Genomic DNA, 12,485 nt, shown 5'->3' on the forward strand with positions numbered 1-12,485 from the left:
CAGTAAAGGTATGTGCCCTTATTGTACGTAATGTGTGTATGCCCGTACTGTGCGTAACGTGAGTATGCCCGTACTGTGCGTAACGTGAGTATGCCCGTACTGTGCGTAACGTGAGTATGCCCGTACTGTGCGTAAAGTGAGTATGCCCGTACTGTGCGTAATGTGTACATACACACCCGCCGTCTACCTCTCCAGATCTAAAGGGCTGCAAGTCCCAAGTTAATTTCAAGTCAAAGTTTGGTCAGATTTTTCTGCACAGTGTAGCAAAGTCAGACTTGACTTCTCGCGATAATTGAAATCCATAAATACACGCCTCCACAGCAATCCATCGCCATTTGACAGAGGGACAGAGCAGGGTGTAGTCACAGGCTGATTAGAGCAGGGACAGAGAATATACCTTATTCTTCATCCAATTGTGATAACAATTCTGATAACAATTCTGATAACAATAGATAGAGAAGAGAGGAGGATAGAGGAGTCTTTTTTTCAATATTTGGCACTACAAGTGCTTTGGGGTTTCCCCCATTCTTTTGCATTAATATTTCTGGCTGTCAATAGTCCTGTTTGTCAGCAGTCTAAAGAATTAATATTTAGCACTCCAAGTGCTTTTGGGGTGTCCCCCATTCTTTTGCATAAATATTTTTGGCTGTCAAAAGTCCTGCTTGTCAGCAGTCTAAAAAAATAATATTTATCACTCCAAGTGCTTTTGGGGTGTCCCCCATTCTTTTGCATTAATTTTTCTGGCTGTCAAAAGTCATATTTGTCAGCAGTATCTAAAACAATTTGTAGCACTACAAGTGCTATGGGCTCAGAATGGATTCAAAGCAGTCCACATATGAGCAGAATGAGCAACCAGGTTCTGTCACCAGTCCTGATGGTAGTGTTCTCAGTACGTCATCTGGGAAAGGCGATGTCAAACTACACAGTCTTTTGAAATCAGTCAGAAAAACACACATCCCAAAAAAATTTACTGTGTTGAAACGAAAAAGAAGTGTAACTGAGGAAAAGTTAACTGCCGATTAAAAAAAAAATTGCAAACATGCCATTCTACACACGCAGTGGCAAAAAGAGAATGAGGCCTTCACCTTTCTCTATTAGAGGCAGATCCAAAAATGTTACCGAGCCTACAAGTGGTGCAAAACTACTGTTACGGGTCAAAGCCGAGCTGCAAGATAACAGTAAGGCATTAGAGGATAATGTTTGCTCTGAATCAGAAATGACACCAATCCCTGTGGAGAGTCCATCCAACAGTGGGTTGTCTAATCGTGAACATTCTGTTAGTGTACCCATAAAGAGGGACCCTTTCAGCAGTTCTGCTGATGTGAGCCTGAACAGCCCGAGTGTAGCCGGTGATACACAAATTGAGGATGCCACTTTGGAATTAGAAGAGGATGAGGGGGAGATTTGTGTAGGCGACGAGGGCGCTAATGATGATGTTGATGATTATGATGCAGACAGATACCAAATTGCCTTTCTCAGTTTCTATTTATATTCTAGATTATATAACGGCTGAATAGTTTTCTATTTTACTCCTAGTGGAGAGGGGATCTGATGCAGACAGATACCAAACTGCCTTTGTCCATTTCTTTGTATATTCTAATTCTACAGTCTATGCAGGCTGCTTTTTTCTATTTTACTACAAGTGGTGGCGGGGGGGTCATAGACAGCCACCAAACTACCTTGGTCCATTTATTTTTTATATTGTTCAGTTTATCCAGGCTGCTTTTTTTCCATTCAACTACAAGGGGGGGGGGGGGGGTCATAGACAGCCACCAAACTGCCTTTGTCCATTTCTTTTTATATTCTAATTCTTCAGTTTATCCAGGCTGCTTTTTTTCCATTCAACTACAAGTGGGGGGGGGGGGGTCATAGACAGCCACCAAACTACCTTGGTCCATTTATTTTTTATATTGTTCAGTTTATCCAGGCTGCTTTTTTCTATTCAACTACAAGTGGAGGGCGGGGGGGCTATAGAGACAGAAACCAAACTGCCTTTGTCCATTTCTTTACATATTTAACTAGAAGTGTAGGGTGTAATATACACCCAAAGACGATGGCTGCATTGCCAATAGGCTAAGATGGAGAGGAAGACAATCAGGTTTGTGGGCAGAATTAAGGACGGCCTACCAAAGATTAAACTGGTTTCTTCCTAATTTATTAGCTTTAGAATTACCTTACTTATCCAAGAAACAGGTGGAGCACTAAATTTGGTTAGTTATGCCCAAATACATTGATTTTTCAACAAAATAGCAAAACACAACCAAACAAAACCAAAACACGCAATGGCGGTTTAGCAAAACCAAACCATGACGGTAATCCAGATCCAAAACCAAAACACGGGGGTCAGTGAGCATCTCTAGTCATAATATACATATCTCTAGTAGTACATTATTGTTAAATCTGGCTAGAAAACTCCATTATACTTCTTTATTATTATTATTATTATTATTATTATTATTTTGTGCACTTTGTACTTGGTACACATTGACACGTGTTTCCTAGAGTTTGGTGAAGTGATGGTTTTACAGTATTAAGAGGCCTCTCTCTTACAGCACAGTACCACATACATGTTCAGTTGTAGTAATTGGGGCAAATAAGCCTATACAGGGCAGAATGTTATGAAAGACACAACGATTTTGCATTTACACATTTCTAGTACGGCTTCACTGTTAAATTTTAACTAAAGAATCTCGTTGTTTTTTTAATTTAATTTTCTTTGTAAGTGTCTTCAGTCTTTTGCCCTAACAATTATACCTGTAAACATTCATGTAGGGCACACATTTTAAATTACTGCTGGACAAATTCTATTATCTTGGCATCCATACTGTATAAAACATTGCTGGCATCAAACTTTCAGAGGTAAGTTGCATTAGTCTTAATGAGTGCTCCTGGAGTCAAGTTGCCTCCCAGTTCTGGATCATTCTGTCCTTGTTCCTGGTTGTTTCTGATTATAGTGATAAGTGACAGAGAAAGATGGGGATCATCTAGTTTATTCTGAATGCTGTGTATGAATATTCTGTTTTGAAATGTGGTTTATCTGTTTAGACAGATGACTCATGCTTGTTCCTTCTCAGCCACCATTCTCATTGTAGCGGAGAAATCAGGTCCTTGTATGTTTCTGCTCTGTCTCAACAATTATGTGTCATTTGAAGAAGAGTTTGCAGACTGTTGTTTGAGCCTAATGTAGCCAAGCAATGTGCTACTTGCGGCAGTAAAGGAACTAGACAAGTATCGGATGCATAGATGAATGTGTTTTTCAAAGCAGCACTCATCAGTTGCTACGAAAGATATTGGTGGAAGTTACAAGAATACAGGCTGTGTATCAGTAGTTCGTTGTTATGTTATTATAATCTGTCAGTGGGGACAATACTGTCCTTGTCATTTGATCTTTCCTGGCAATGTCATTCTTTAAAATCTTGACTGCTGTAAGTTGGAGAATGTAACCTCGCTCCCACTAGTGATGATAGAAGTGACTAGTGACTAAGGGCTAGATTTACTAAACTGCGGGTTTGAAAAAGTGGAGATGTTGCCTCTAGCAACCAATCAGATGCTAGTTATCAATTATCTAGTGCATTCTACAAAATGACAGCTAGAATCTGATTGGTTGCTATAGGCAACAACTCCACTTTTTCAAACCCGCAGTTTAGTAAATATACCTCCTAAGACTCATGGAAACAAGTCATGAAGTAGCCAATGCAGTATGAGAATATATATCTTACATTAAGTCAATTAAATTAAGTCTAGTTCCGCCCCTTGTTATGTTTAATCCCTTCACTCATGGACAATAATTGTTACCAACTAGGGTTTGCCTATTTATGGTTTACATAGAGGTTCTTGAATCACCAAATATTATGAGAAGAGTCACAATTTAATTGCTATGTTTTGATACACTTCAGTGAGAACTTGCTCAACCATGTTAACCTGTATGTAAGGTCTTCCAAATTGTGTCAGGTACCTCATTGTTATAGCAAAGTAGGTTTAAATTTATATAATACAGTATTAATTGTGTTATGATCAAAAAAGTTATAGTATTTACTCACTAGCTATGCTGTCCTTTCACAAACTTATTCTAACATTCATAAGCACACACGCTTATTAAGGTGCTAACTCTGCTAAAATAGACATTGTAGTTTCAAGTAGGCTTTGGTCCATTCCTTCATATCTTTTGTTTAATGTGTTGCTAAGTAACAGCCACATACATGTTACCATTGCATCTTTAATGCATCTGTTATTAATGTTGTAACATCTCCGACATTGTTTATGTTACAAATGAATACCAGCTTGAGTCTAGCCCTTATTATTTAGTCCCAAGTTATATCATTGCCGGTATGACATATCATTTCTATTCATTATTCATGTTGCTCAGTAAACTTCAGACGGACACTGATGGTGGCCATATAGTGATGTAATGCTTTTGTGTCTCGTATATCAAAACTCTATTTCCAATCCAAACACACTTAAACATATGGCTTTATTTTGTCTGTACATACGATATGCTCGCATTAGTTACTTATTTCATAACGTGACTGCACGCTGATTCATGCACTACTTGTGGTCAGTACCCAATTCTCAGAACCTATGTGATGGATTTCATTCCTATCACATCAGTGTGTATATATAAAATCTCATATATTTATATAAAATGGTAAATTTGGTCAGCTACGGATAGATTATCCCTGATTCCCCTAACCCTCCATCAATCTCCCTAAAGTTATGTCATCTCGATGTCTCAACCCTGACATATGTTTAGCTGATATCTTATTTATAGGGGGAATTAGCCGTGAAGTGCCACAATGTGTCTCCGTGGAAACACACTCTCAATCTTTTTTCTGAACATTCCATTCCTTTTCCCTCGCATCCCATGTAAGGGGAAAATGAACAGAGACTCTGTTCCTTAATGGCCGGCATTGTGCACAGACGGACTTCGAGGTGATGTACAGCATCATCTCGGTGATAATTGAATCTGCCCCTAATTGATTTATTTCTAGTGCGGAGTGTTCTTCTACACTCCCTTGATAGTTGTAGATATTGTATAGGAGATACACGCTGCACGTTTTAATTGTAAAATATATTGTGAAAATATTAATGTCACTCGTCACGCTAATTAAGCAGAATTCATTATTTCTATGTATAAGTAAGGCATTGATATAACTTCAAGTTGTTTGTTGACATGGGCACCAATATACACTTTATGGACAAAAGTATTTGGCCACACATGTTAATTATTGAATTGAGGTGTTTCAATCAGAACCTTTGCCAGAGGTGTATAACATCAAGCACCTAGCTATGCTGTCTCCATTTGAAAACATTTGTGATGCAAAATGAGTCATTCTGAAGAGCTCAGTGACTTCATCATAGTACTGGGATAGGATGCCACCTTTGCAATAAGACAGTTCCTGAAATTTCACCCCAGCTAGATATTCCATGGTCAACTGTAAGTGATATTATTAGAAAGTGGAATGCTCTGCTGATTTCATAGCTGAAGAGATCCTAACATCCACTGACATTAATGTAAGCACAAAATCTGTGCGGCAGAACTTTAATGTAATGGATTTCCATAGCCGAGCAGGTGTATGCAAGCCTCACATCACCAAGACCAATGTCAAGTGTAGGATGGAGTGGTGCATAGCACACCGACACTGGACTGTGGAGCAGTGGAGCGACAAATCATGCTTCTCTGTTTGGCAGTTAGATAGACGAGTCTGGTTTTGGTAGATGCTGGGAGAACGTGACCTTTCCGACTGCATTATGCCAACTGTGAAGTTTGGTGGAGGAGGGATAATGTTATGGGGATTTTTTCCAGTGAAGGGCAATCTTAATGCTTGAGCATAACAAGTCAATTTGGACAATGCTATGCTTCCAACTGTGTGGGAATAGTTTGGGAAAGGCCCTTTTCTATTCCAACATGACTGTGCAGAAAGCAAGGACTACAAAGACATGGTTTGATGAGTTCGGTGTGGAAGAACTTGACTGGTCCGGACAGAGCCCTGACCTCAGCCCCATCGAAAACCTTTGGGATGAACTGGAACAGAGATTGTGAGCCAGGCCTTCTCTCGTCCAACATCAGTGCCTGACCTCATAAATACTCTACAGAATGAATGGACACAAATACCCACAGAAACACTCCAACATCTTGTGAAAAACCTTCCAAGAAAAGAGTGGAAACTGTTATCACTGCAAAATGGGGACCAACTCCATATAAAAGTATATGTATTTGAATACAATGTCATAACAGTCCCTGTTGGTGTAATGGTCAAGCGTCCGGATACCTTTGTCCATATAGTGTATATTACGCTTAATCCAGTGCAGGAAAATTTTGCTCTGTAGAAGTTGTAGAACGAAAGTAGGATGGCTTCTCGCATCGCACATCAATCTGAAGAAGATCACTTTTATATTAAATGTACACACATTAATTATTTTTGTGTTTCCTATCATTATACAATACTGTACTATTTTGCTTTTTTTTCTCTACTCAATACAGTGTACATAAACATATTGCAGTGCAGTGTGTTTACTTTCAGAAATATTGCTCTTTCTCACGAAATGAACTTTTGCAAACATTTACAAAGTATCACACAGTTAATCCAAAGACACAATTCCATGTACGTAACTAAAACATTTGAGCAATTTTTCACTGTCCTAAAAATGTTTGCTGCACAATTGCTCATTTTTGGTTTGAAATATGCAGCTCATGTTCCCATTAGAACTAATTTAAAAAATATTTTTATTTTTAAACATTGTTTATGTAATAACAATAATATTGAGAAAAACTACAGGCGCTAATAAATATTCTCTATAAAGTAACAATATAGAAAGGAAGAATACTTAAATTGTATGATGGTAATCCTCCAATTCTTATTTCTCATAGGTTGTTCATGTAATCATAGAACAAAGAGAAAAGAGCAAAATAGTGTAATACAGTCAAAATGGTACATATAGCAACAAGACTAAGAAGTGTTGAATTAAAACAGAAGATCTTCTTTATTGGATAGACACCCCCTTTGGTGGGGTACTCACAAGAGTTAGATGAAATATAGGTCCATCAAATGGTAATTTTTCTTTTCTTTTCACAGGATCCTGGTCCGTGAGTCAATTCCATTGACAATCATATGTGTTTCACCAACTAAAAAATGATAAAAAAAATATATCTAGTGTGATATTGCTTTGGTAAAATTTATTCATATAGTCACAAAGATATATTGTAAAACAAACAAAACAATGTATATCTACTCCTACCAGACAGACAGAGTATTCAGGCAGTTGGTATAAGTCCACAGGGCTTCCAAATAGGTCACAATGTAGAGCAGCCAGAACTAAACGTCTATTGAATGGAGGAGATAGAATCATCAGTCAACAAGCTCCAACATGTTTCGACCTGGAATGGTCTTTCTCAAGCTGCATAGCTACTTGTTTAAGTAATATTTTTAAATAATAAAGTATCTTAACATATTTTTTTTAAATTCGAATTGCAAGCACTACAGTTCGTCGATCACAATTAAAAACCATTAACATGTTTGGTTAAGCTCATGGTGGTTAAACTAACTCAACATGGTCTGACCTGTTTGACTTTCTTGAATTTAGTTCATTTTTTTTTTCTAATGTTTGTACAGATTACAGGAACAATTTGTAGCCAGTTCAAGAATCTCTATTTATAACCTATAATATTCTAGTAACCAAATATAGTTTCTAATTAAGTGCATTATAGGAAATGAAAGCTTGATTAGTTGAGTTACTGGTGGCCATGTAAGCATTATATTTGCATGATTAGACCTTTTGAAAATCCTCAAAACATTTTTTTTTACATTTAATAGCCCTATAGGAATATAAGGATGGTGTCTCAACATTCGGCCTCACTATGCTATTTTGAAAACTCATTAGTTGAAATGTTTGAACTTCTGCCACCCAAGTTATTGGGGTGTACATATTTGTTACTGTATAGCAAAGGTGTCATATGGATAACTCTGAAAACTTTCTTCTCCAGCTATAACTCTAGTTTTCCTCACATTTCTCCCCATTCCTTATGTTGTTATTGGTTATCGGAGAGTTGGGCAATTCCACTGCTGTTGGTCAATTAACTGCAATGGTGTTCAGTTTTGTTTAAAGTTTGTTTGAATTACACCTTTAGAAAGAATATTGCAGGTTATGTGCTTGTATACAAAGTAGATAGTCTTAAAATAGTCTAAGTTATAACTTTATTATATTCCTAGCAAATGTATAGTCTCCATTTCCATGGAATTGCTATTAAACCCTCAAAACTACTGCCTTCATTGTTTATAGTCAGCAGGGACACTTTAAGATATGCATACTTTTCAGGATGAAACATTCCTTTTTCTCAGTAGTCTATATACCTATGATAGTTGTTAGGCATCCTTGTGATGTTTACAAGAAGATAATGACACAACAAAAGATCTCTGTATAGGGGAATATGGAAATCCTATCACGAGAATGAGCCATTTTCTGTTTTCTCAACTCTCTTCCCTGCTGATTCTTTTCAGGTTCTGTTGGCAGAAGTCTATTATCAGTAAAATCACTGAGGAATTTACGCTTGGATTGCTGAGGCCTCAACAATGAAGCACTTCATGAAGTGAGTAATTGGAACGTTCTGTTTATTTTACTAATGTCAGGTTATTTAAAGTGTACTTGTTGCCTATGTGCCGTGGAGACAAGCTTTCTGGGAAAAGGCATAAGACACTTTGGGCCTGATTCATTAAGGAAAGTAAAGCAAAACAAATTGAGTAACTTTGCACCTTGGCAAAACCATGTTGCATTGGAGGGGGAAATAATTTTAAAATGTGGGGACAGATTTATAGTTGGGGAAGGGCGTGTCCTAGATCAACTTTAAATGTCAGTGTAAAAATAAAGATATCAAGCGTTTGTGTGCTACATGAAAAAACAGCCAGTATTTAACTTATGTTCAAAATAATATGCACCCCTTGCATCGTAACATGGATTTGTCCAGGAGAAAAGTTACTCATTTTTTTTTGCCTTACTTTCCTTAACGAATCAGGCCCTTTGTGTCTCATACCTTGATGATGTCACCAGTAATGACAGGCTGTGTCTATTGTGTATAGATATAAGGTACACTTTTAAAGTGATTGCTTGACTTTATCATGAATTAATCTAAATGTTAATGAGAAATTCCAATCAAACTTTACAGAAAATCATTCTATGTATCAAGCCAATTTTGTAGCACCAACTGAGACATTTCCTTTGTGATCCATATTTGCTAGTTTCAGCTAATTTTGATTTTAAGACTGAAGATATTCAACCTTACAATTCCTTAGCGCGCCTCCCAAAAGTCCCAATTTTGGTGGCACTGTCCAGATTCTCAGACCATCAAAAATGGTGTGACCTAGCCGGAAGCTGTTGGAATATGGAACTGGAAAGTTGGATCTGGGTGAAATTTTGGTGGGGTTTGGGCATATTAGGGACGGGAGTTTTATTAACCTAACGTTACTTTTTAAAAATGTTTGGAGGTATGGACTAATAACTAGTGAGGTTTGAAGCACTACTTCCTTGACAAATAATAAGCTATAATATGAATATTGATTCAAAATGTGTAATTCCACAGTGTGTGGGTGACAGATGCTTTAATGGGGTATGAGAGGAGTGAGACAAATATAAAATATTTTTAAAAAAAAGCTAAACAGTAAAAAATAATGATAGTTCGCCATGTGGGTGTTTTAAATTTGCTTAAATTGCATTTCTGTTGAGTAAAGAGCAGATTGAGAGGTAATAATCTGTATTCCAGAGTAAAGTGAACAATGGGGCTTGTATTGTAAAAAGTGCAAACTGTTGCTCTGCTGAGGTGAAATTAAATATTATCCTTATGGTGCCCAACTAATTTGGTTGTTATAGACCGATCTGCTGCAAACTATGTAGTGTATGTTTATAAAATGAATACTGATCTGAATCGATATGTGATTGAGATTGATAATTGTTGATTAGGACTGGATTAAACTGTGGTCTGACTGCACTGCCTGCATTCCATAGGATGCACCTTTTTGGTACAAGCTCAGAAAGACTGGAACTGTCAAATTTTGCAGCACAAATGGAAAACGCATCCAGTTGTCTGGTGATTAGACTGACTGCCAATATATACCTATCTATGTGACGCTCTACATGGTATTAGAATCGTTTACCAAACATAATCACATAGTCTCATAATTGTTTGCAGGGCTGGTGCCAAGAGTAGGTGAACCCAAGTTGTTCACCTAATGCGCCTTGATTAAAGGGAGCCGAAAACACTTAGGAGACTATTTACCAAGATTTACACCATGTAGAAATGGCTGTTTCCCCATGGTTTAGGCATTTTTTAATATAGTAGCAATTTAACAAATGCCTAATGCAAGCGATATCGCCTGGATAAGGCAAATTATCGCATAACACAGCAGTCCCCATAATTTGCAATGGGGACTGCGGCCTGGTTAAACTCAGTAAGCTCCAAAAAGGTTTGTTTTTCAGAGGTTGACCCCGATCGTTAGCGCCATCTGAATATGGCGTTAGCCATTCAATCCTATGGGGAGTGCATTGCAGAAGAGGGAACTTTGGATCCCTCTCTGGCAGCCTTCAAGCTCTCCACTGCGTTGATTACCGGTATTGTCCCTTGAGCAGGTACGACCCTAGGTCGTGAATGCGCATAAAAGACCCCCGGTCAGAACCCAGAGAACAGAGTTATCGCTGAGACAGCCTCCTATTAGACGCACTGTCCCAATATCACTTTGACTGTAAATTGCTCCGTCAAGTCAACTGTCATTGCTGCTATGACAGATGTTACTTAACGGAGAAAAATCCATCATCATCATCATCATTTATTTATATAGCGCCACTAATTCCGCAGCGCTGTACAGAGAACTCATTCACATCAGTCCCTGCCCCATTGGAGCTTACAGTCTAAATTCCCTAATATAGACACACACTCGCACAGACAGAGAGGGAGACAGACAGACAGACAGACAGGGAGGGACTAGTGACAATTTTGATAGCAGCCAATTAATCTACCAGTATGTTTTTGGAATGTGGGAGGAAACCGGAGCACCCGGAAGAAACCCATGCAAACACGGGCAGAACATACAAACTCCACACAGATAAGGCCATGGTCGGGAATCGAACTCATGACCCCAGTGCTGTGAGGCAGAAGTGCTAACCACTAGGCCACTGTGCTGCCCAAAATGCGATTAATGATAAATAGGCCCCTGAATGAGTGACATAATGTTACTCATTCAGTGTTCTCATTTACCCTGATGGGCTATACTGTCACACTCCCAATAAGAAAAGATGCCACACACCCCTGCTCCACACAAGGTAGGCAAGAAGTGGTGGGTGGGGTGACAGCCAAGGCTGCTTGTTTGGCTTTACTGTGATCATTAAAAAACAACTCTCAGACATGTACAATTTGTTTATGGAAGAAATTGTTTGCTTGCCCAGCAGGGTCCTTGCACCCAACTTCAGGATTGTATGTGCATTGGTGTGAAAATCATACCCCTAGATAGAGGTCTCACATATCAGACCAGGACTAGCTCACAATGCATAAGTGGGTTTGGAGGTCCTTATTTTCTAGTATACTTCCAACCTCTACATCATGGCTTCTCAACTCTGGTTCTTAAGTAATACAAACAGGTCATGGTTTGATGACCTTCCTAAGGTGAGATAATTACACACAGTCAACTAGATACATTTGCCTATGCATGGTTAGGAAAGCCACAAAACATGACCTGTTGAACTTGGGGAAGAAGCTGATAAATCCTGCTTTACATTTTCTACTTATGTAATTTTCTTGATTTTATTATTGGAAATATCAAAACTCCCATGTCAAAGGGATGCGGTGGTACCTCTATGCGACGGCAATGTCTCTAGTTCATAGTGAATTAATAACTGAATATTGATTTAGACCACAAAATATCTGTCATTAGAAATCATTCATTATTTGCACTTGATGTGCAATACAAAGCTCGTTAGTTTTGCCCAGATGATCTGCATTGTGAGTGTTGGCACAGGACAAACTAGAAAGTTTAGGTGGGCTTACAGGCAGGAAGGGGTGCACAGTGCGAAAGTATGTGGGAGTGGAGTCAAAATGACCATGCGTCAATAACTATACATCACTCCGCACCCCTTTAACTCCTTTCAGTAATCTCACTCTGCAAATTGAAATCTTGTTTTTGCTTCACAATCCTAGGCATTGAAATGAATACCATCCCTGTGCCTAACTCATCCCATTGGCCAATGCAACTAGCATTTATTTCTACTTGAACGACAACTAACTGCAATCTGTATTTTTCCATGTGTGCATCCACAATTGCAACTATAAGTAATATCTACTATCTCTGCTTAAACCACATCTGATTGCAGTCTGCATTTTCCATGAATATATTGTCATTTTATCAATAACTATTACCTCTGTTAAAGTCTTGGACAAGAGAGGAAAAGCAGGACTTCTAGTACGTGGATTTCCACCCAATGCCACCAGAGAGGGCATGACCAACATG

The 12,485-nt window shown here is 38.4% G+C and overlaps 1 protein-coding gene across 5 annotated transcripts in view; it reads left to right on the forward strand.

Moving 5' to 3' along the window:
• Positions 1–12,485, forward strand: part of ELMOD1 (ELMO domain containing 1) — a 140,176-nt gene that overhangs the window by 20,965 nt on the left and 106,726 nt on the right. For 4 of the 5 annotated variants that reach the window (XM_075198832.1, XM_075198828.1, XM_075198831.1 and 1 more), the window contains exon 2: positions 8,496–8,584. In XM_075198832.1, the coding sequence (XP_075054933.1) occupies positions 8,568–8,584 (17 nt within the window). In that variant the 5' untranslated portion in view covers positions 8,496–8,567. Of the gene's footprint in view, positions 1–8,495; positions 8,585–12,485 lie in introns of those variants that run through there. The other variant, XM_075198829.1, reaches the window with a different exon arrangement.

Source organism: Mixophyes fleayi, chromosome 2, assembly GCF_038048845.1.
Source record: "Mixophyes fleayi isolate aMixFle1 chromosome 2, aMixFle1.hap1, whole genome shotgun sequence".
Classification (NCBI taxonomy): Eukaryota; Metazoa; Chordata; class Amphibia; order Anura; family Limnodynastidae; genus Mixophyes; species Mixophyes fleayi.